The sequence below is a fragment of the Staurois parvus genome, unplaced genomic scaffold (assembly GCF_062004578.1).
Source record: "Staurois parvus isolate SC_StPar_1 unplaced genomic scaffold, SC_StPar_1.0 ptg000017l, whole genome shotgun sequence".
Lineage (NCBI taxonomy): Eukaryota > Metazoa > Chordata > Amphibia > Anura > Ranidae > Staurois > Staurois parvus.
In genome coordinates this window covers 13500504-13522500 of record NW_028317813.1, presented here as the reverse complement: position 1 = coordinate 13522500, position 21997 = coordinate 13500504, and the positions used below count along the sequence as shown (strand labels likewise).

Below are 21997 nucleotides of genomic sequence, written 5' to 3'. Positions count from 1 at the left end.
TTCCATATGGGAGGCATCAACAGACCACCATGTTGGACCTCATGTTAGTCTTGACCTTCAGTCTGACCTTAAAGATCCAACAGGATCTGACTAATCTGGCCTCCCAAATGTGTAGCAAAACTGGTACAAAAGACAGGATCTGCCCATGTGTGGGCAGCCAGTGATTATGAATCACTGTCACATGGCTACACCACTGGCAAAGCTGACATAAATTGAGTAACCTAGATTAAACATGATTAAGGCGGTATAAAAAAATCTACTAAATGAAGTAAAAGGAGGGGCCGTATGCTATTCATTCACAGTATATGCAGATTACTAATAAACCCTGCTGTAGTGTGGAGTAGTTAAGAGACAAGGGCGTCGTGTACTGAAGTATTGGGTGAGCAGTTCTTCTTGTTCATAGCAACCAGTCAGATTCTCCCTTTACACTTTCACTTCCAGGGACATAGATCTGATAGGTTACTATGGGAAACAAGAGATCCTGTTCTTTTTTTTTTATAACTTCCATCTGTAGTAATAGACTGGTTCTCACAAATGAGAACTAGCAAAAAGGAAAATGAGAGCATTATCTATAGCAGCCAGTAAGATTGCAGCTGTATTTTTTCCAGAACAGGTCAGAAAATGAAAGTTATCCCCCGAATGCCGCATTTTGAAAGCTGTCCGTTATTTACTTGCACCAGCTTCTTGATCTAGCACAATGTCTTGAATTTTATGAAACAGTCAAGCTTTAATCAATAAAAAGTTTGAAACTGCAGCTCACAATGCCATATAAAATATAACACCAAGAATTCTGCTTTAAATCCAGTGGAGATTCTGTAACATAGTAATATATCATTTTAGGGATGAGTGGTTGAATATCTCAGCTTTGGATCCCAACAAATTGAACGTCTTCAGAACAGTACAAGAGATTACAGGTAGGAGGAACAACATTAAAATATTGGGATGATCAGATATAGTATGTCAGATGGATGAGCCATTAAGAAAATAGTACTTAAAAATATATCAGATGATAAAAAATAATGGTTACCCGTCTCGCTTCTTAGGATACTTAAATATTCAGTCCTGGCCAAAGCATATGGATGACTTCAGTGTCTTCTCCAGTCTTACAACCATAGGAGGTCGAACTCTTTACAAGTGAGTCTTATGTACTTGTGTTATAAGAATATATTAACCATCTTCATAGAAAATCATGTGCATTCAATGGGATCACAGTATGACTTTAGCACTGATAATTTAGAAATAGATGTTAAAGTTTTTATTGCTCAACTTTTTTAATGTGACTCATCCAAAAGTGTGTTAATATAATAATTTGTAGACTGAGATTAAAGGAAAAGTACTGAGGGAAACATGAATGCTGTCACTGTGGACCTCTCCTTCTAAAAAGACTAGTTTCCTGGGATCATGCTGATCCATTGGCTTCACTTAAGTCATCGACCAGGAAGAATATGCAGAAGTTTTGAGTTTACTATGATTTTGCTGTCTGCATGCTAGGGTTCAGATTTAGATTTTTGGGCTGCCTGGGACACTTAGGATCCAATTCACCCAACGGTTTGCTCAGCGCTTTACATTATAGTGGGAGACAATACAGTAACAATACAGTTCAATACAAGAGGGATTTGAGGGCCCTGCTCCTTGGAGCTTACAATCTAGGAGGGTGGGGTGAGTGGTACAGTAGGTAGTTACTGTGGGGGATGGAATGGTTGGAAGAGTAGAGGATTCCAGAATTAGCAGAGGGCGGGATAGGCTTCCCTGAAGAGATAGGTTTTCAGTGCTCGCCTAAAGGCGAGTAGAGTAGGTGATAGTCTGATAGATTGGGCTAGGGAGTTCCAGAGGATGGGTGACGCCCTGGAGAAGTCTTGGAGACGAGCATGGGAGGAGGAGATGAGGGAGCTAGAGAGTAAGAGGTCTTGCGAGGAGCGGAGTGTACAGTTTGGGTGATATTTAGAGATAAGATCTGTTATGTAAATTGGGGCAGTGTTGTAGATAGCTTTATATGTCATTGTTAGTGTTTTGAATTTTATCCGTTGGGCAACTGGGAGCCAGTGGAGGGATTGGCAGAGAGGGGTGGCAGATACGGAACGGTTAGTAAGGTGGATAAGTCTGGCAGCAGCATTCATGATAGACTGAAGAGGGGATAGCCTGCGATGAGGTAGGCCAATGAGGAGGGAGTTACAATAGTCAAGGCAAGATATAACAAGGGAGTGGATAAGTTGCTTAATGGTTTCCAGGGTTAGGAACGGGCGTATCTTGGAGATGTTGCAGAGGTGAAGTCTACATGATTTTGTCAGCGATTGGATCTGGGGCTGGAAGGACAGATGGGAGTCTAGGATTACACCTAGTACCCTGGCGTGAGGGAATGGACTGAGGATGGTGTTAGCGATATTTATGGTGAAGTCAGTGGGGGGGGGCGCGGGCAGGGGGGAATACTAAGAGCTCAGTTTTGGAAAGGTTGAGTTTGAGGAAGTGGAGTGACATCCATGTCAATATGTCGTTTAGTAGGCTAGCGATGCGGGTGGAAACTGAAGGGGTGAGGTGAGGGGTAGACAGATAGATTTGCGTCATCAGCTAAGAGATGGTAATTGAATCGTGGGAGTTTATCAAGTTACCAGAATTGTATCCAGAACTGACATATTATCTCAGCCTATATTGTAATGCCTTCATTTTGTAGTGTGTATAGTTTGTTTTATATGTTCTCCAGAGTATGTGAACTTTCTTTTCCTTTCTTTTTCAGCCGAGGAGTCTCCCTCCTTATAATGAAAAACAGTAATGTGACATCTTTGGGGTTTCGTTCACTGCGGGATATTAGTGCTGGGAAGGTGTACATTACAGAGAATGAGAACCTTTGCTATTACCACACTATAAAATGGTCGCTATTATTTTCAAACAGACGGCCAAACGCCGATTTGAAGAATAACAAAGCTGCAGCTACCTGTAGTAAGTACTAATTTTGCTATTTTATTTATTTCAGGTACTTATATAGCGCTGTCAATTTACGCAGCACTTTACATACATATATTGTACATCCACATCATTCCCTAACCCTCAAGGGGTGTACAATCTAAGGTCCCTAACTTACATTCATACATACACATACTAGGGACAATTTAGACAGGAGCCAATTCACCTAACAGCATGTCTTTGGAGTGTGGAAGGAAACCGGAGTATCCAGAGGAAACCCACGCAGACACATGGAGAACATGCAAACTCCAGGCAGGTGGTGCTGTGGTTGAAATTTGAACCAACAACCCTCGTGCTGCCAGGCAGAAGTGCTAACCATTTAGCCACTGTGCTATGTATTTGACTTTATGGTGATTGCATAGGAACTGCTCATATTCATGTCAGTATTAGTGATTTAAATCTCCTTTGTTGCCTTTATTTGACCTGCACATTTGTTTTGTATTAATTGTAACCAATAGACCTAAAAGAAAAAATAAGTATTTGCATACAGTGTAAAATATACAGTATTCTCTTGCCTTTTTTTAAATTATCTTCATTTTAAAAATTAGTTATTTTTAATTAATTTTTTTAATTAATATTCTATTCCTCCTAGCAGTCCATCCCCCACAGTTGTTACCTTATGTACCATCAGCCCCTCCCTCTTAGATTGTAAGCTCCAAGGAGCAGGGCCCTCCTAACGCTCTTGTATTGAACTGTATTGTTGCTGTATTGTCTCCCTTTATATTGTAAAGCCCTGAGCAAACTGTTGGCGCTATATAAATCCTGTGTAATAATAATAATTAGTGGATTTGATTAAATAACATAAAATACCAAATTATTTTCTGTGATAAAGTGCAAGCATATTAATGCATGTCTGTCAGTTTGAAGGTGATTGGAGAGGCCATCAGCAGAGTCTGGGTAGCCTTCACATTAGAGTTGTTGGTAAATCTAATAGAAATTGAACATCCAAAATTTTAATGGGCACGACCAGTTATACCGCATCCAGCCATAGGTCCTGAAACTTTGATGACACTGCTCTACTGCGGCCCAACTAGGTGAATTTACATCCTTGTCAGCCAACCCAGACTTTTATGTCTTTGAACAAGTTGGATATCTCCCCTCACTTCTTGTTCTAGCAATGTTTCCACTTAAATAGGCAACAAGTAAAAGTATCCCACAAGGCTGCCACAGACAGCAGTACAAACCAGGATAATTAACTCTAAACCACCTTATCCCAAAAGAAAGGGTTTAGGCTAGAGTAATACTTAATGTGAAATGGAAGTAAAGGCTAACTCTAACTAATTTTAAAAATGCACCCCCCCCCTCCTATCCAACCTGTATAAAAAAGATATGTGTACTTACCTATTTTCAATCCGGTCCCGTCACGTGATTCAGCAACTATGGCTTTCCTGTGTCAGTCTCTGTAACAATCCCTTAGAAGAAAGGGGAGCCACTCACTGTGTTAAAAGCCTTCCAAAGCATTTATTGAATCATCCAATAGACAAATCATTCTATACAGGGTACAAAACACCTTAACATTTTCACTCAACAAAGAGCTTACTATAGCCACAGGGCTCTTTGTTAAGTAAAACATGTTAGTGTGTTTTGTACCCTGTATAGACTGATTTATCTGTTTGATGATTTCATAAATGCTTTTGGAAGCTTTTAACATAGTGCGCAGTTCCCATCTCTTCTATGGAATTGTTATAGAGACTGGTACTGGTATAGTGGCTAATAACTATAGGGAACCAACTCCTGTCATAGAGGGTTTAGAGCCTGCAGCGGAAGATCCTCTCCTCGTTCCCTGTATCAGTGAGTAGCTGCTGCAGAGGAAAGGAGGGAGCGCTGACAATGGTTGGAACCAGGGGTGGACTGACCATTTGGAAACTCGGGCACCGCCCGAGGGCCCGGGGTCAGTAGGGGGCCCCATGAGATGCCCCTGGTACCTTTTTCATAGGCTTTTTTGAGTTGGGGCAAGGACACAGGGGCCCCATGATCCCCTATTGCCGGGGGGCCCCATGAATTGTCAGTCCGCCCCTGGTTGGACCATGGGAAGCTATGGTCCCATCTTCGGGAATTCACAGCCATTGTCAAGTGCTCCCTTACACAGGGTAGCTGGAGCTGGTGAATCACGCAAAAGGATTGAACTAGATTTAAAAAAAGGTAGATCACAGAGTAGGTAGGTAGAAGTAGGGGGAGGGTGGAGGGGACATTTTTAAGAATAGTTAGAGTTAGCCTTTACTACCACTTTAAAACGGTAGTAAAGCCAGTTTATGCAAAATCTGCTGATAGGTAGGGTTTTTATGACAGAAGAGAACCTTGTGGTCTCTTCTGTCATATATTTTCCCCCTGCCTGTGTGCAATAATGTGATCTGAGCCGCACATGCGCAGCTCAGACCACATTATCAGCCTACTCTGCGCGCCGTGGTGATGTGACTTTCGTGCACATTGGCGTGAGTGACGCCACCACGGCCCAGCCATTCATGCAGCTGAAGATACAGAACCTGGAAGGAAGACCGGACAAATATGGAAGCTCCCTCTGTCTGTAATAATGTCCTACTATACAGTGCATACTAGTACAATAGGGCTTCAAACTTCAAGGGGACCATTACTTATCTTTTTAGAAAAAGTTGATAGTTCAGCATGAAGCTACTGGGGAAAGTTGTGGCAGACTAGTATTAAAAATGTGATCATTAACTTAACCCAGTGAAAGTTATATTGCCATCCGCCTCAGTTAGAAGCATGATGTATAAAAGTGTTTGATCAGTACAGAAGCAGTGCTTTTAATTAACAATACTGTAACTAAACACAGCAATGACTTTTTAAAGTAGGTGAAATGTTTATTTATGTATGTATGTATGTATTTATTTATTTATTCATAGTTGAGGAAAAAAGAGTATGTGATCCGCTTTGTTCTGATGCCGGATGCTGGGGTCCTGGGCCCAGCCAATGCCTGTCATGCATGAACTTTAGCCGAGACAGCATTTGCGTACCGTTCTGCAACCTTTTCGAAGGGTAAATCTTGATAATGCTATATGTCTATTATTTGCTTACTTTGTTTACTGAGTCTTCCTCATTACACTCCATCTATCTTTGTTTTTATTGTAGCGATAAGAGGGAGTTTGCGAAAGATGGCCTTTGCCTCCAGTGTCATGCAGAGTGTCAGAAAATGGAAGGAAGTCTAACTTGTAATGGAACAGTGAGTTACTGAATATTGTCCCTACTATCCCCTGTATATAACATTTAAATATCATGGCCTTGTATCATGTGATGTTCTTTATTCTGCAGGGTGCGGACTCTTGCATTCAGTGTGCACACTTTCGTGACGGGTTGCATTGCGTGTCTGACTGTCCTCATGGAGTGATGGGAGAAAAAGGACGAGTATATAAGTACCCTAGTGCAAATAAAATCTGTTTGCCTTGCCATGAGAACTGTACAGCAGGGTGAGTTTTCACTTGGTGTCCTCAATGGAAAACCAATGTTAAAGTGCCAAGACAGCCATTTTGCTTATAGGTGCCAGGATGCTCATGTCCATCTACAGCTGCCATGATAAATGGCAAAACCTTTCTCACATGGGAATTTTACTTTTCAGTGTATATCTTCAAGTAATGCATAGGTGCTCAACCTTTTGAAGACTGAAAGCCACTTAAGTGATTTGGTAACCAATCACGAGCCACAATGAAATTAAATGGTTCAGAATTTCTCATTTTTTATTTTGAATAGCATAATGAATATTTTCCTCCTGCCATCGCTGAATGCCGTTGGGAGGGAGAGGATGAGAAGCTGGCTTCCAGCAGTTGCAGGATGAAAATGGAGAGGATCAGTTCCTGTATAAGCCCCTCCTATCCAAGTGTAAAAGAGAATATGACAGAAAAGCTGCACAGGCCCCCTGGTGCATGGGGCAGGGTCACCTGACACTATACCAGTGGTTGGGAGGGGGATGGGGGTTAAAAACAAGTCTCAACTATGGCATTTTACAATATAAAAGGGGGGTAAGTGAGCGCTAAAAGTCAATAGGCAGCTAAACGCCAAAGGTACCAATAACCTTCAAAACAGATAATACAACAGCAGGTTGCAGCACTCGAATAAAAATACATATAAAACGAAATTAAAATAAAACCTTAATCATGTCTAAATAGTCATGTAGTTCAAGCATCAATAAATATCACTGGTACTCCTAAAAATCACAGAATGAGTGATAAAGTGACATAGTGCAGATATATATAAATAAAATAAGTGTAGTGTGTCACTAATCAGTGACTCGACATGTGCACAGTGCTATGTATAAATCCAAATGTTAAAGTGCCTAGGAGTCTTCCGGATCCAAATGACTGGTCCTAATATTGGTGATGAGGAAAAAGTGTAAAGACTGCGCACTCACCAGATACGCAATCACACTGCGCATTTAGAGATATCTCAAAGAACCAGGGTGTCCCCTGTAAGGTCTGGTCAGGTCTGGTGTCCCTCTTTAAGCCGACATCTACTGCCCGTGGTGGCTCGCCTCCTCTGTGGATGGTAAGAGCTCGTGGAGAGCTCAGAAAAGAGGAGACTGATAGCGTAATAACGTTTAAACAGAGGGTGCTTTATTAGCCAAATAAAAGTACAAGAAACCACTGACCAGTAATGGTGTTCCAAGGTGGCTTCCGGGACCAATATAAATGGCGGCAGCGTGGCGTCCTAGTGCTGTAGCCTCTGACGCGTTTCGTGCAATGGCATGTATTCACCCTGCAATGGCAGTTTACTGCCCCCTAAACTGTAAATGTACTATCCTATGCCCTCTATAAGTTCACTTTCACACTGTTGCGCTGCACTTTACCCACACCACGGGCGCTGCGCAGTGCACCTGCGGTTTTCCTGTGGGCTAGCTGTGCTTTGCCATAGACGTCTATTATATCTTGCAGGTGTTGTGCACTTTCTGAAAGTACATGAAAACTCTTGCATTCAGTTTGAGTTCGAGGGCCACATTGGAGGGCTCCAAGGGCCACAGGTTGAGCACCCCTGAATTAATGGATCACAAACTTTAACAATAACTAATAGTTTTCATTATGATGAAATTATTGGGAGGAATTCTCCAATGCTCCTTTGCACAAACCATCACATTCCATTTACTATCCTTCTACATGATAATATTTCTGTATTCATTTGGTATATCTTTTTCTGTGTGACAGGTGTGTAGGACCTGGGATAAACAACTGCATCAACATAGTTCCACATCCAGCTGAAAGGTAAATACTACATATGATGCTAATTTTATTGGGGTATTATTAAAAGAACCTGCCTTGGAGAAAAAAATTTAATTCAATGTAGGTGGTAGAGAAAAGCAAGCAATGACCACTGTAGACATTATGCTTTGAGAATTCAATGGAACCTTTACTAAATGAAATCCAGAATAAGGTGTGACTCTCTTACCCTCTTCCCTCATATCAATATACTGTACTAAAATACAGGGGCATTTTAAATACCCAATATTTAAAGGAATTTGTTGTGCGTGGTCAAATCAGGCTGTGCAATTCTAACTGGAGTTGCAGAATCCAGTTTTGTCCTAAATTGGTTTTCCACTTTCTCTCAAAGTGAACATATTTTGCACCCTACATCTTGTGATTCTATTACTTAACCTGCCAATTGAAATGGTTTGTTCTTTACCTGCCAGCAACTCTAGGCATTCAAATTCAGCCACAATGGTGGAGCAGGGGCGGACTGACCATTTGGAAACTCGGGCACTGCCCGAGGGCCCGGGGTCAGTAGGGGGCCCCATGAGATGCCCCTGGTACCTTTTTCATAGGCTTTTTTGAGTTTGGGCAAGGACACAGGGGCCCCATGATCCCCTATTGCCCGGGGGCCCCATGAGTTGTCAGTCCGCCCCTGTGGTGGAGCATGAGATTATTGTCATGGGTCGATAATCAACATTCAGATAAGACCAGCAAATCAGAGGCTGTCAAAGATGGTAGACCTTTGACGACAACCAGAGAGGGACCAACAGTAGTCTGCAAGAGTCACAAACCCATGGAGTTGACCTCTTAAAGTGTTACTAAATTCACAACAGTAAAATTGGTTTGTTTATGCAGGAAACATGCTTGTTATACTCATTGTGGAACCTAGGGGGTTAATCCTCTGCATTGTGTAAAAAGGATGTTTGATCCTGTCTTCTCTGATCCTCCCCTTCTTCTACTGTCCTCAGTCCATCTGCTGATAGAACAGTGTCTTGGGGCAAGCTGCACATGCTCAGTTTGGTGTGTATTGCTAGAGTTTTGTTTCCTGGAGGAGTGCATGTGATCAGCACAGTGCCAATCAGCACTGTCCAGACAGAGGGTCAGGGGTCATGCAGCCTCATAGGGGAGAATGAAAACTCCTCTTACAAGCTTTACCAGTGCTCTGCTGGACACTAATAGATGTCACAAGACTGCTACTGTATATACTGCTAATGAGAAAATGTATTTAGCAGTTTATATTTACTAAAATAATTGCATTTCCATGTTCTGTGTACTGTGGGAAACCAGATATATTGAATGCACTTTAAAGACAAATAGGCTGTTTACTTTGCAGGGGAATTTTCCTTTAGCTTAGTGAACGAGGTGAAACATTGGTGACTTCCGTCATCCAATGATGGTAAAGTAAAAATACTCTTTTACTTTCCATGTATGCGATTGGGTAATCTTTGCAAAGTGAATTTTCACCGGATTCACTAAACTAAGAGAGGATTCCCTTGCAACGTAAACAGCCTATTTGCTTTATTAAACCAACCCCCATGCATCCATTTCCCTGCAGAGAGGTTTCTTTAGGTGTAAAATGTAATAAGGGTCAGTACTATATCCCTAACAATATACTTTTATGGAAAATGTTCAGACAATGTTTAACGTGTTAACATGCAGCTCTAAGAAATTTGATATAAAATGCGCTTACTACTGTTAGATATGATCATTCTTGCTTCCACAGTAGAAGTACAAAGAATGGTTGTAGTGGACATATTGTTGAACTTGTCCTGGAATTTCCCTACACTATCCAGTGGGATGAATAGCAGCTACAATCCTTGGCTCTATTCCTTTTCTCAATAATAACTGGTATTACATTGAGAGAGGAACTGTCCGGACAATCAGCTTGTGTTCCCCCCACGGTCAGCTTATGATGTCAGCCATGTCCACAGCAGCTGCTTGTGAATTAACAGAATTAAAAGAAGTATGGTTTGGCGAAGATTTAAATTGAAAAGCAACTGAGTCAATACAAATGGCGGGACAGTAATTGCAGGGCTGGGTTATATTGTCAATGCATACCGCCCTTCCTGTCAGGATCATTTTGTACGCCGGGAAGGAGGACAGGCTACTTCAATCATAAGCACTCTGAAATGACTTGTGCGTGATATCACTGCAATTATCCCAGCTTTCTGCTCCTTTTAAAAGTACAATAAGACGGTTTATAAACATTGTTTGCAGTAAACAAGCACTTGCTGTTTTGACTCTACACTTTTTCACTAAGACAACTTTCTTGAATGTTGCTGCCTTAGGCCAAAGTATCTTTGGTCTGTCCCTAAAACTTCCCCAACCTGTTTGTTTTCTAAAGTGTGCTGAATGTAGTCAATCAAAAAGGTCTTCAGTCCAAAGCATTATACACTCTGTGGCTAAATGTTTGTGGAAACCTGATTATTACACCTATATGTCCTTATTGGACATCCCATTCCAAAACCATGGGCATTAGTATGGAGTTGGCCTCTTGTCGTGTCCACTCTTCTAATAAGGCTTTTCATAAGATTTTGGTGTGTGCCTGTGGGAATCTGTGCCCATTCATCCCAAAGAGTATTTGAGTGGTCTGGTACCAATGTTGGATTAGAAGACCTGGCTTGTAGTTGGTTTTCCAGTTCAATCCAAAAGTGTTTAGTTGCATTGAAGTCTATGTTGGCCACATGAGTTCCTCCATGCCAAACTTATAACATCATCAATTATGTTTTTGTGCATGAGTTCCTCCATGCCAAACTTATAACATCCTCAATTATGTTTTTGTGCATGAGTTCCTCCATGCCAAACTTATAACATCCTCAATTATGTTTTTGTGCATGAGTTCCTCCATGCCAACCTATAACATCATGAATTATGTTTTTGTGCATGAGTTCCTCCATGCCAGCCTATAACATCATCAATTATGTTTTTGTGCACTTAGCATTAATACTGGAATAGAATATAATCTTCCCAAACTGTAACCAAAAGGTTGGAAGCACACAATTCAGTAAAATATCCTTGTATACTGAAGCATTAAAGCAGGCCATAGACGTGTGGAAAAGCGAACAAAGTTTGTGTTGATCGTTGAAAAGGTCATTTTTCACATTATTAGTATTTTTAACTTAGTTTTTTAAATTGAAACAATTGATGGCACAATCAAATGAGCTATTTTGTGTTTCATTCAACAGAACTTTTGTTTTTTGACTCATCTATGGCCTGCTTAACAGTAGCTTTCACTAGAAACACCTGAATTCAATCATTTGAAGGGTTGTCCACAACATTTTGGCCCTGTACACATATTTTTGTAGGTTGCTACACAAGGGAGAGGTCCATAAAAATATAGTGTCTGGACCCAAGGCAAATTTCTAACAAATAGGTGCAAGCATTGTTTAACCATTTTTGTACTTATGCAGTGCTGTGGACAAGGTCAGATTTGTCATAAAGGCTCAGTAGGCACAATCCTTTAGGTGGCACAGGCAAAAAGGAAGCTCTTCCCTCTATAAATATTGACCACACAATTTTTTCCATCATCACTAGTAATTGTTATCTTATATAAGGTTATTTGCATGTTATCACAATACTCTAAGCCAGGTTAGGACTAAGGATGAGCTATGTTAGGACTAGGGATGAACTCACGGGAAACTGCCACATGAAAGCGGTCCACAATCTAATCATATACAGCTGTGGAATCTCCTGACCTGCAGTCACATGTAACAAAGTGATGGGGATTGCTGGTGGCATCATTCACCATCTTTGGACCAAACCTTAGCTTATCCTTTGTTGGTACAAAAAACAAGAACATTTTGTGCATAAAAGGGGTGACCTTAGCGGAGGGGTGTTACAATAAAATGTGCGTGCCTACAGGCTGCAGTAATGAAAATCTGGCCCTGGTTCTGAAGAAACTGTATTTAATATTTAAGAAAGATACATATGCTACCATTGTTGCCATTCTATTTGGGTGGCTGTTTTGTAGACCCGTTGACTTTGATGGTCTCCGAGTTACTGACACAGAACAAGTACACTATATTGCCAAAAGTATTGGGACGCCTGCCTTTACACGCACATGAACTTTAATGGCATCTCAGTCTTAGTTTGTAAAATTCAGTATTGAGGTAGCCCACCCTTTGCAGCTATAACAGCTTCAACTCTTCTGGGAAGGCTGTCCACAAGGTTTAGGAGTGTGTCTATGGGAATGTTTGACCATTCTTCCAGAAGCACATTTGTGAGGTCAGGCACTGATGTCGGACGTGAAGTTCTGGCTCACAGTCTCTGCTCTAATTCATCCCAAAGGTGTTCTATCAGGTTGAGGTCAGGACTCCGTGCAGGTCAGTCAAGTTCCTCCACCCCAAACTCTCTCATCCATGTCTTTATAGACCTTGCTTTGTGCACTGTGCGCAGTCATGTTGGAACAGGAAGGGGCCATCCCCAAACTGTTCCCACAAAGTTGGCAGCATGAAATTGTCCAAAATGTCTTGTAATGCTGACGCCTTAAGGGCTCCCTTCACTGGAACTAAGGGGCCAAGCCCAACCCCTGAAAAACAACCCCACACCATAATCCCCCCTCCACCAAACTTTACACTTGGCACAATGCAGTCAGGCAAGTACCATTCTCCTGGCAACTGCGAAACCCAGACACGACCATCAGATCACCAGACAGAGGAGCATGATTCGTCACTCAAGAGAACACGTCTCCAATGCTCTAGATTCCAGTGGCAGCGTGCTTTACACCACTGCAACTAACGCATTGCATTTCACTTGGTGATGTAAGACTTGGATGCAGCTGCTCGGTCATGGAAACCCATTCCATGGAGCTCTCTATGCACTGTTGTTGTGCTAATCTGAAGGCCACACAAAGTTTTTACCTATTGACTCTGCAAACAGTTGGCGAGTTCTGCGCACTGTGCACTTCAGCATGCGCTGACCCTGGTCTGTCATTTTACGTGGCCTACCACTTCGTGGCTGAGTTGCTGTTGTTCCCAGTTGCTTCCACTTTGTTATAATACCACTAACAGTTGACTGTGGATTATTTAGTAACAGGAAATTTCTCGGATGGATTTATTGCACAGGTGGCAACCTATCCCGGTACCACGCTTGAATTCACTGAGCTCCTGAGAGCGACCCATTCTTTCACAAATGTTTGTAGAAGCAGTCTGCATGACTAGTTGCTTGATTTTATGCACCTGTGGCCATGGAGGTGATTGGAACACCTGAATCCAATGATTTGGAGGGGTGTCCCAATACTTCTGGCAATATAGTGTATATAGACTAGGAAATCTGACCTCACTTGATACTTGATCTGGGTTTGTGACTTGGTAAGTATTAAAGCCAGACAACCAATGTTATTGAAGTAGCTCAGCAACGGCAACGCACATAATTCTAACATGGCAGGTTTTGTTTAAATGTTTCACCTGTTTGGGGAATAAGGAAAGATAATGCTTCACTGCCCTCTAGTGAAACAATATGACAATGCACCCAAGATAAGTAACTATGATATGAATCACAATATAGTGGAAACTAGGAAAGTAAAACCCCATTGCACAGGGACACTGATTCAATGAACCTAGCTTCACACCTAAAAATTTCAATTTTTCATTTTGCAGAAATGCACTACAGTCCATTTAATATGATTTCCTATGGGGCAGGTCCACATCTCTGCGTTTTCACCCGGTGTGTTTTTTAGAAAAGAGTCAAGGACTTTTTTAAAACAAAAGGTTGCATTTTTGGTTCCATAGACTTCAAAGGAAATGCTGAAGAAAAGCATGTAGTGTGTTTTTGCGGCATTTTGCATTTTAAATCTGCCTAGCAACAAGAAAAACCCGCAAGACGCATCAAAAACACGTAAAAAACGCATGTGCAAAAAGCACTGCATAAACAGATCAAACGCAAACTGCATGGGTGTGAACCAAGCCTCAAACTGATTTAGCAGTGTTTGTAACTGTGAACTATGTTTTTCTAATAGACTTTTTTATTGGTCTACAGTAAAACTCAGGCAATGGTGGCGGTAGCAATTGTGGCTTCCCTCTTTGTTCTGGCTTGTTGCCTCCTGCTGGCACTTTTGTACTGGAGAGGGCTGCAAATCCGCAAGAAGCGAGCTATGAGGCGCTACTTGGAGAGGGCAGAGGTAGGTCACATTCAGCATTTCTCTCTCATCTAATGTACTTTGTAGACATATGTGCTAAAATTTACAGCTGCCACCCAGTTCCAAAAATTTATAGTCAGAGTCAAGGTGAGATAGCAGTTTCTTTAGACTTTTTTTAAAAAGGTTGACTTGCAGGAAATGAATGCAGTTAGGTAGCCATTAAAACTGTGAAATTTAATAATAAATACAGCTAATGTAATTATCTTAATTTATCTTGATATCAGCCATGGGGGCAGAACTGGGACCAATCAGGATCTGATGCGCATGCTTGTGCTGGCAGGAGGAGTAAGCATGACCTCATTAGTGTTATGCTGCTCCCTTTATTGACAATTAAGCAAGCTGGTTATTTTTTTTTTGACCTAGGGGAGGTTGAAGGTATGGTAATGATGGTTACATCACATTACTAGTCTTGGGAAATTAGAAAAACAGATATTTTATATATATATATATATATATATATATATATATATATATATATATATATTTGTTTCTTGCCCTTAAGCTAAATATCCACATTTTTCTCTTAAATATGCTTTATTTTACTTTTTTTTATCATATTCTACCACAGTAGATACCTTTTGTAGCTATATATGGAATGTCTGCCTGACCTATGTCAGAATAATAAATTAATTACAATCTAACATTTTTGACAGTGTCCAGAAATGATGGACCCGTCAGAAAAGTCCAACACAGTCCAAGCTCGTATATTCAAAAGCACTGAGCTGAAGAAAGTGAAGATCTTGGGCTCTGGAGTGTTTGGCACTGTACACAAGGTATGGTATGATATTTTATTTTATACACATGTGTGATGTGTGTTGCTTATCATTCCTTCTTTTGCCCAATTATTTTCTTTTTCATCATTCACACTTTATTGCCTGTAGGGTGTTTGGATTCCAGAAGGAGACTCTGTTAAGATTCCAGTCAGCATCAAAGTTATACAAGATCGGAATGGCTCCCAGACATTCCATGCTGTTACAGATGTAAGTTCATGTAGATTTTATTTATAGCAAATATATTGATGTGAAAATACTGTTACAATTGTTACATCATATTGTGAACTCAGAGGAATATATACAGCAGAATAGAAAACTGCACTACGTGTTATTAATTTATATAATTGTTAAGGGATAACTAAACCCATTAACAAATGTTTCATTACAGCTTACCAGTCCTTAGATGAGCTGGCTGCATTAGTTTTCTCTTTTCAGGCTAAGAATATTTATAGCAAGTACAGGATATACAGTAACTGTTGATCTTGCCAGAAAAGCAAAAATATTTTACCTGTAAACTATTTATCCCCCAGCCACCATGTAATGGAGTCGGAGATTAAAAAAAGGCAGACATATTTGAAGTCCAGCCTGGGTGACTACCATGGCTTGCTCCGTAGATAAAGTGGAGAAGTTAGCGTAGCTACTTAAGGACAGGGAGTGTGTTATTTGCAGGATCATTACGTGAAAATAAAGTGAAAAAAAGCCCTAAAATATGTCTGCAATTTAAATGTAGGCCCACAGTATGTGCCTATCCTCCCACTGTGGTCAACTCTATAATCATTTCTAGGCAGTATAAAATACAAATTTAGTCAGGTGTTTTTAAAAAAAATACATGAAATTTTCTTTATATTGGCTTCTGTAACCCTCTGCACAGTAGACTGTGTGGAGGACTGACACTAGTCCAATATACCGAAGACACTGACAAGAGAGGATAACAGAATGCTAATGTTGGGGGGGTCATGGATAAAGATGTACTGCTTACCTGCAGCAAACGTCCATTGATATCATTTAATTATAGACCTATGGAAGATTTACTTTCATGTGATTAACTGGAGCCAAGAATAAAAATCTGATAAACATTAAGGTTCAGTTATTTAGTTGAGTCTAGTCATTAATTATAATTTATAAATCTAGTCTCACTTTTTATTCTTCATATATATATATATATATATATATATATATATATATATATATACAGTTAGGTCCATATATATTTGGACACAGGCACAATTTTATTTATTTTATTTATTTATTTCAGGTACTTATATAGCGCCGTCAATTTACGCAGCGCTTTACACATATATATTGTACATTCACATCAGTCCCTAACCCTCAAGGGGCGTACAATCTAAGATCCCTAACTCACATTCATACATACCACATACTAGGGCCAATTTAGACAGGATCCAATGAACCTACTGGCATGTCTTTGAAGTGTGGGAGGAAACCGGAGTACCCGGAGGAAACCCACGCAGGCACAGGGAGAACATGCAAAATACAGGCAGGTGGTGCCGTGGCTGGGATTCGAACCAATGACCCTAGTACTGCCAGGCGGAAGTGCTAACCATTTAGCCACTGTGCTGCCCCATTTTTAGTTTTTTCCAGGTATTTACCAAAACATATTCAAGCTATAGTTATATAATGGATATGGGCTGAAAGTGCATACTCTCAGGTTTAATTTGAGGGTATGTACATCGAAATGGGAGGAAGGGTTTAGGAATTACAGCTCTTAAGAGTAGCCAACCCCCCTTTTTCAAGGGGCCAAAAGTAATTGGACAGTTGGAACAGCTCATGATCCAAAGCACACAACGTCATCTGTAAAACATGGTGGAGGCAGTGTGATAGGATGGGCATGCATGGCTTCCAGTGGCACTGGGTCATTGGTGTTTATTGATGATATGAAAGAAGACAGAAGCAGCCAGATTAATTCTGCAGTGTGTAGAGATACAGTATACTGTCAGCTCAGATTCAGCCAAATGCAGCAATGTTGATTGGATGGCACTTCACAGTACAGATGGACAATGATCCAAAACACACTGCAAAAGCAACCCAGGAGCTTTTGAAGGAAAAGAAGTGGAATATTCTGCAATGGCCGAGTCAATCACCTGATCTCAACCCAATTGATCATGCACTTCACTTGCTGAAGGCAAAATTAAAGGCAGAAAGACCCACAAACAAAGAACAACTTAAGACAGCTGCACTTAGAGCCCGGCAAAGCATCAGAAAGGAGGAAACCCAGTCTTTGGTAATGTCCATGGGTTCCAGACTTCAGGCAGTCATTGCCAGTAAAGGATTTTCAACAAAATATTAAAAATTAACATTTTATTAATAATTATATTCATTTGTCCAATTACATTTGAGCCCCTGAAAATGGAGGGACAGTGTATAAAAATGGTTGCAGTTCCTAAAATTCATATTTAATATTTATGTTCAACCCCTTGAATTAAAGCTGAAAGTCTGCACTTCAAATTCATTTGGATTGTGTCATTTTAATTTATTCTGGTGGCATACAGAGCCAAAAGTATGATAATTGTGCCTGTGTCCAAACAGATATGGACCTAACTGTGCATGTGTATATATAGATATATATATATCTATATATACACACACAGACACACACAATTGTCAAAAAATAGGTAACCTGATGTAGACAACTTAACGCCATAGGAAATCTTAACAGGAGCCCCTCATTAATGTCATACAAAAATCTGTGACAAACAGGTTCAGCTGTTTAATTTAATAGATATTGGTGAATGTATATGTGTTCTTTTGTTGTAAACCTAAAAACCTTAATATAGGTTCACACATCAGATAACAAAATTAAAAAGAGATATGAAGAGATATTCCAGTTTACTATGCAAACGTACAACTTGTGCATAACAAGGATGATTAGTCTTAGTTGACCCTATTGACTTATGGCTAAGTAGACGCTGCACTTACTTCTTAGACTTAGCCTGAAATTAGATCAAACCTAAATTTAACTGTATCAAAGTTATTTAAAAGTAAATATAATTTTAAAAAATGACTTTAATTTAAAATAGTTATTTTAAAAGTATTTAATTGTATAGATGTTTGTAGATGAGAGTTTTTACAAATTGTCAAAGTGCCAATGAAGATTTTGTCATAAGGTCATCAGTCTTTGTGTACATCACAAGTCGTGATCTTGATTTAACCTTTTTCTCATAACTCTACAGCATATGTTGGCGATGGGAAGCCTTGATCACCCCTGTATCGTGCGGTTATTGGGTATCTGTCCAGGAACACAGCTGCAGCTGGTTACTCAGCTTCTTCCAATGGGCTCATTACTGCAGTATGTTCGCCAGAATAAGAACACCAGTGCTATTGGTCCTCAAATGCTGCTTAACTGGTGTGTCCAGATTGCTAAGGTGAGATCTACTAACTGTGATTGAAAAATGAATATATGAGGGACACTTCCAGAGACCCTAGCAGTGAGTGTCAGGGGGGGTTATTTTATTTGTTGCTAATTGCACCTATATTGCACCATATATTAATTTGATTAGAGGTCCTGTGCATCCCCTTCCTATGGAGATACTCCCTCAAAACGAAACTGTACAATTAAAGTATATTTTAAAGCCAAAGATATTTTTCTCATTGTGGATAAAATTAGGGGAGAGTTAAAACAGTGTCACTTTTTTTCTATCTCTCATTAAAGGAGAACTATAGGCAAAACCTTTTTGCAAGGGAGGGTATTATATATATATCTCCTAGATTGTAAGCTCCAAGGAGCAGGGCCCTCTTAACCCTGTTATATTGAACTGTATTGTTGCTGTATTGTCTCCCATTATATTGTAAACCGCTGAGCAAATTGTTGGTGATATATAAAGCCTGTATAATATATATATATATATATATATATATATATAATAGAAAGTGAGAGAAAATCCATACAAGTTAAGGGAATTCCTTGGTGAACCCCAAGTCACCAGAACTAGTGCCCTCATTGAAAGATTTCCCCTGTATTATTTTTCTAGGGATGACCCAAAATGTTTAACAGGGGCACAGACAGCAATAAAAACTGACAAGTGTTCTAATTCCTCTCCACTCTATCCAAAACTAAACTAAAATTTCCTTTAGTTATAAGGTTTCACACTGAATACAACTTTGAAATTGTGCAACTTCACTTGAAGTCCTTTGAAGTTGCACAATTTCAAAGTCGCATGTCAGTGCGACTTGTAAGACATCTGTGCAACTTCATGCACAGATGTCAAGTCGCACCAGAAATTGGCAAAAGTAGTGCAGGAACGACTATTCAAATCCGTGTAACTCAGATGAAGTCAGAGTCACACTGAATAGAACGGTTCCATTGCCAATTATAGGGTGCAACTTATCATGCAATTTGAACAGTCAAATGACATGACAAGTCACATCAGTGTGAACGGGGGTTAAAGAGATTTCCCTTCACATCCTGCCCTGTAAACTCACCAGGAAATAAGAGGATATCTTTCCAATGTGGGCAATATTCCTTCTTAGAAAGTTGCCATAGGAAGAAGGGTTCTCATTTGATGAGTTCCCATTTATTCCTGTTCTGGTGAGAACTTGGTGGTCAGTACAAAGAAGGAAAATCTCCCTAATGAGGAACACAGCAATAAAAACCTGGCAATGGCACTAACCCCTCACCACTCTATCCAAATCTAAAAAAAAAAGTTTTGCCTTTAGTGATGTTTTAATGTAAACATGGCACAAGTACATAAACGTGTCATATGATGAGGTTATTTTCATCAAGCTGATTGCTCTCCCTTGTATATTGAACAAAACATTAAATATCCTAGAGCTACCTTTTGAGAAAGAAAAGATAGATGTAGAAAGTAAGATATAATTAATACTAGATTATCTTAACATTTATTCTCTTTAAACTCTAAACTGGCAAAAAGTAGTATCTGAAAAAATTATTTGTTTTAATGGAAGAGCTAGGGAGCAGACAGTCATATAAAAAGTAATTGCAACGAAGATCTTTATTCATCCACCCCCAGTCAAAGTAAATTTGTACTGCAGAAAATATTTGATCAACATTTAAATCTATTTCAAAACCTTCTCCTAATTGTGATACCAGACTGTCACTAAGGCTAGGTTCACACCTATGCAGTTTGCGTTTCATCTGTTTCTGACGTGCTTTTCGTGGTGCTTTTTGTTGTTTTTGCAGATGCATTTGTTATGCGTTTTTGAAGCATTTTTTATGTGTTTTGCATTTTTTTTTATAACTTGTAGTAAAAAATAATATCATGAAAGCAGAATAAATCACAAAACACATAAAAATCACGTAAAAAACGCACTACATGCTTTTCTGCAGTATCTCCATTAAAGTCTATAGAACCAAAAACGCATCGTTTTGCATTTAAAAAAACTCCCTGAACCTTTCCAAAAAAGCAACAGGAGATGTGAACATGTAAAAACGCAGCGGAAAACGCATAGACTAAAAGCAAAGTGTTCTTGTTGTAATTCATGTGTGTTATACTTGGAATACAAAAAAAGTTAGGGAAACTGATAATTGCCCTAGATTTTTTTCAACTTCTGTATTTATGTATCTCTCTTTCTTTTTGTGCAGGGAATGTATTACTTGGAAGAACATCGCATGGTTCACAGGAACCTCTCAGCTCGCAACATCCTCATGAAAACAGTCAATCACGTTCAAGTGTCAGATTTTGGTGTGGCAGATCTGTTGTACCCAGATGACAAGAAATATTGCTACAATGAAATCAAGGTGAAATTATGAAGCATTGCATGTAACATTCTTCAATATTGTCCTCTTATGTACTAGGAGTATCTCGGTCAGGGTCAGAGACCAGAAGCTATAGGAGTAGAGAGACTCCCTCCGGCCAGCAGGATAGGTATACAGAAAGGTTACCCTATTGGATGACACAAGCTCACCCAAGGTGCAAGGTCTAAGCACTAACCGGTATTTACCAGAGCTCCTGATGGTGGATAGTGCTGCATGTTTGTACCAGGTCACGGTCCTCAAGATCGCCCCACCAGGAGGTGAGCAAGCCAGGGTCCAGTAGCAGATATAGTAGGTAGGGATCAAATAGAAGCACAGCAAGTAACAAGCCAAAGGTCGGTAACATGTGGTTGCAGGTTGAGATCAAACAGACACATAGTCGAGGAACAAGCTTACAGTAGGCTCCATTCACATTTGTGCAACTGTGTGATTTTCATTGCAACTTTACAGTGCAACGTCTTGTGACTTTGACTCAATTTTGTATGTGTGCAACTTTGGTGTGACTTTGGCTTTGACCAAGGATGATTGTTTGTGCTATACAAAGTCGCACACAAGTCGCATGTATATTAGTCAGGCACAACTTTCATGCACCTTTGGAGGGTTTACATTGAAGTCTATGGCCCTCAAGTTGCATAAAAGTCGGACCAAAGTAGTGCAGGAATTACTTTCAAGTCGCTCAAATATGAATGTTACATGACAAGTCGCACAAGTGTGAATGGGCTCTAAAGGTCGTTAACGAGTAGTAGCAAAGAATCAGATGGCAGCAGGAGTAACAAGAGCGAGATATTGGCTGGAAAGAGCACAATAATCTGGCAAATTGCAAAGGCATGGCTTTAGTAGGCAGTTCATGCAAGGAGCAAAGGGTTCAAAATTCAAGAAAAGCAAGGCACAAGGCAAGGTTGTCTTAAGAGTTCAGACAGGGAACTGTCCAGCATCTCAGGTGGCTCAACAAGAAGAGGCATTGCCAGACAGAGCAGAGGTCGTAGGTCCTGACAAGGAGCAAAATGCGGATCCTAAGTGGATGTCTGCATCAAGAGATATTCTGAAACCTTAATTTATTGTTTCACATCTTTCTTTAATAACGGGATATTAGTTTGTATAGTTCTGTAGAACACTGGCTACTTGTGAAGCATGCGCTATGCAAGTACTGTTCTGATGATGGGTTAAGGTGCCCATGTGGTCACCTTAAAAGTGCATCAGTAAGTGTATG

The 21997-nt window shown here is 40.1% G+C and overlaps 1 protein-coding gene across 1 annotated transcript in view; it reads left to right on the top strand.

Annotated features, from left to right (window-relative positions):
- The window catches only part of ERBB3 (erb-b2 receptor tyrosine kinase 3), a 139649-nt gene that overhangs the window by 97162 nt on the left and 20490 nt on the right, over window positions 1-21997 (top strand). The window contains exons 10-21 of the mRNA XM_089680044.1: window positions 841-914; window positions 1044-1134; window positions 2732-2934; window positions 5820-5952; window positions 6046-6136; window positions 6226-6380; window positions 8106-8162; window positions 14124-14265; window positions 14937-15056; window positions 15165-15263; window positions 18248-18439; window positions 20617-20772. Of these exons, the coding sequence (XP_089536170.1) occupies window positions 841-914; window positions 1044-1134; window positions 2732-2934; window positions 5820-5952; window positions 6046-6136; window positions 6226-6380; window positions 8106-8162; window positions 14124-14265; window positions 14937-15056; window positions 15165-15263; window positions 18248-18439; window positions 20617-20772 (1513 nt within the window). The remainder of the gene's footprint in view (window positions 1-840; window positions 915-1043; window positions 1135-2731; window positions 2935-5819; window positions 5953-6045; window positions 6137-6225; window positions 6381-8105; window positions 8163-14123; window positions 14266-14936; window positions 15057-15164; window positions 15264-18247; window positions 18440-20616; window positions 20773-21997) is intronic.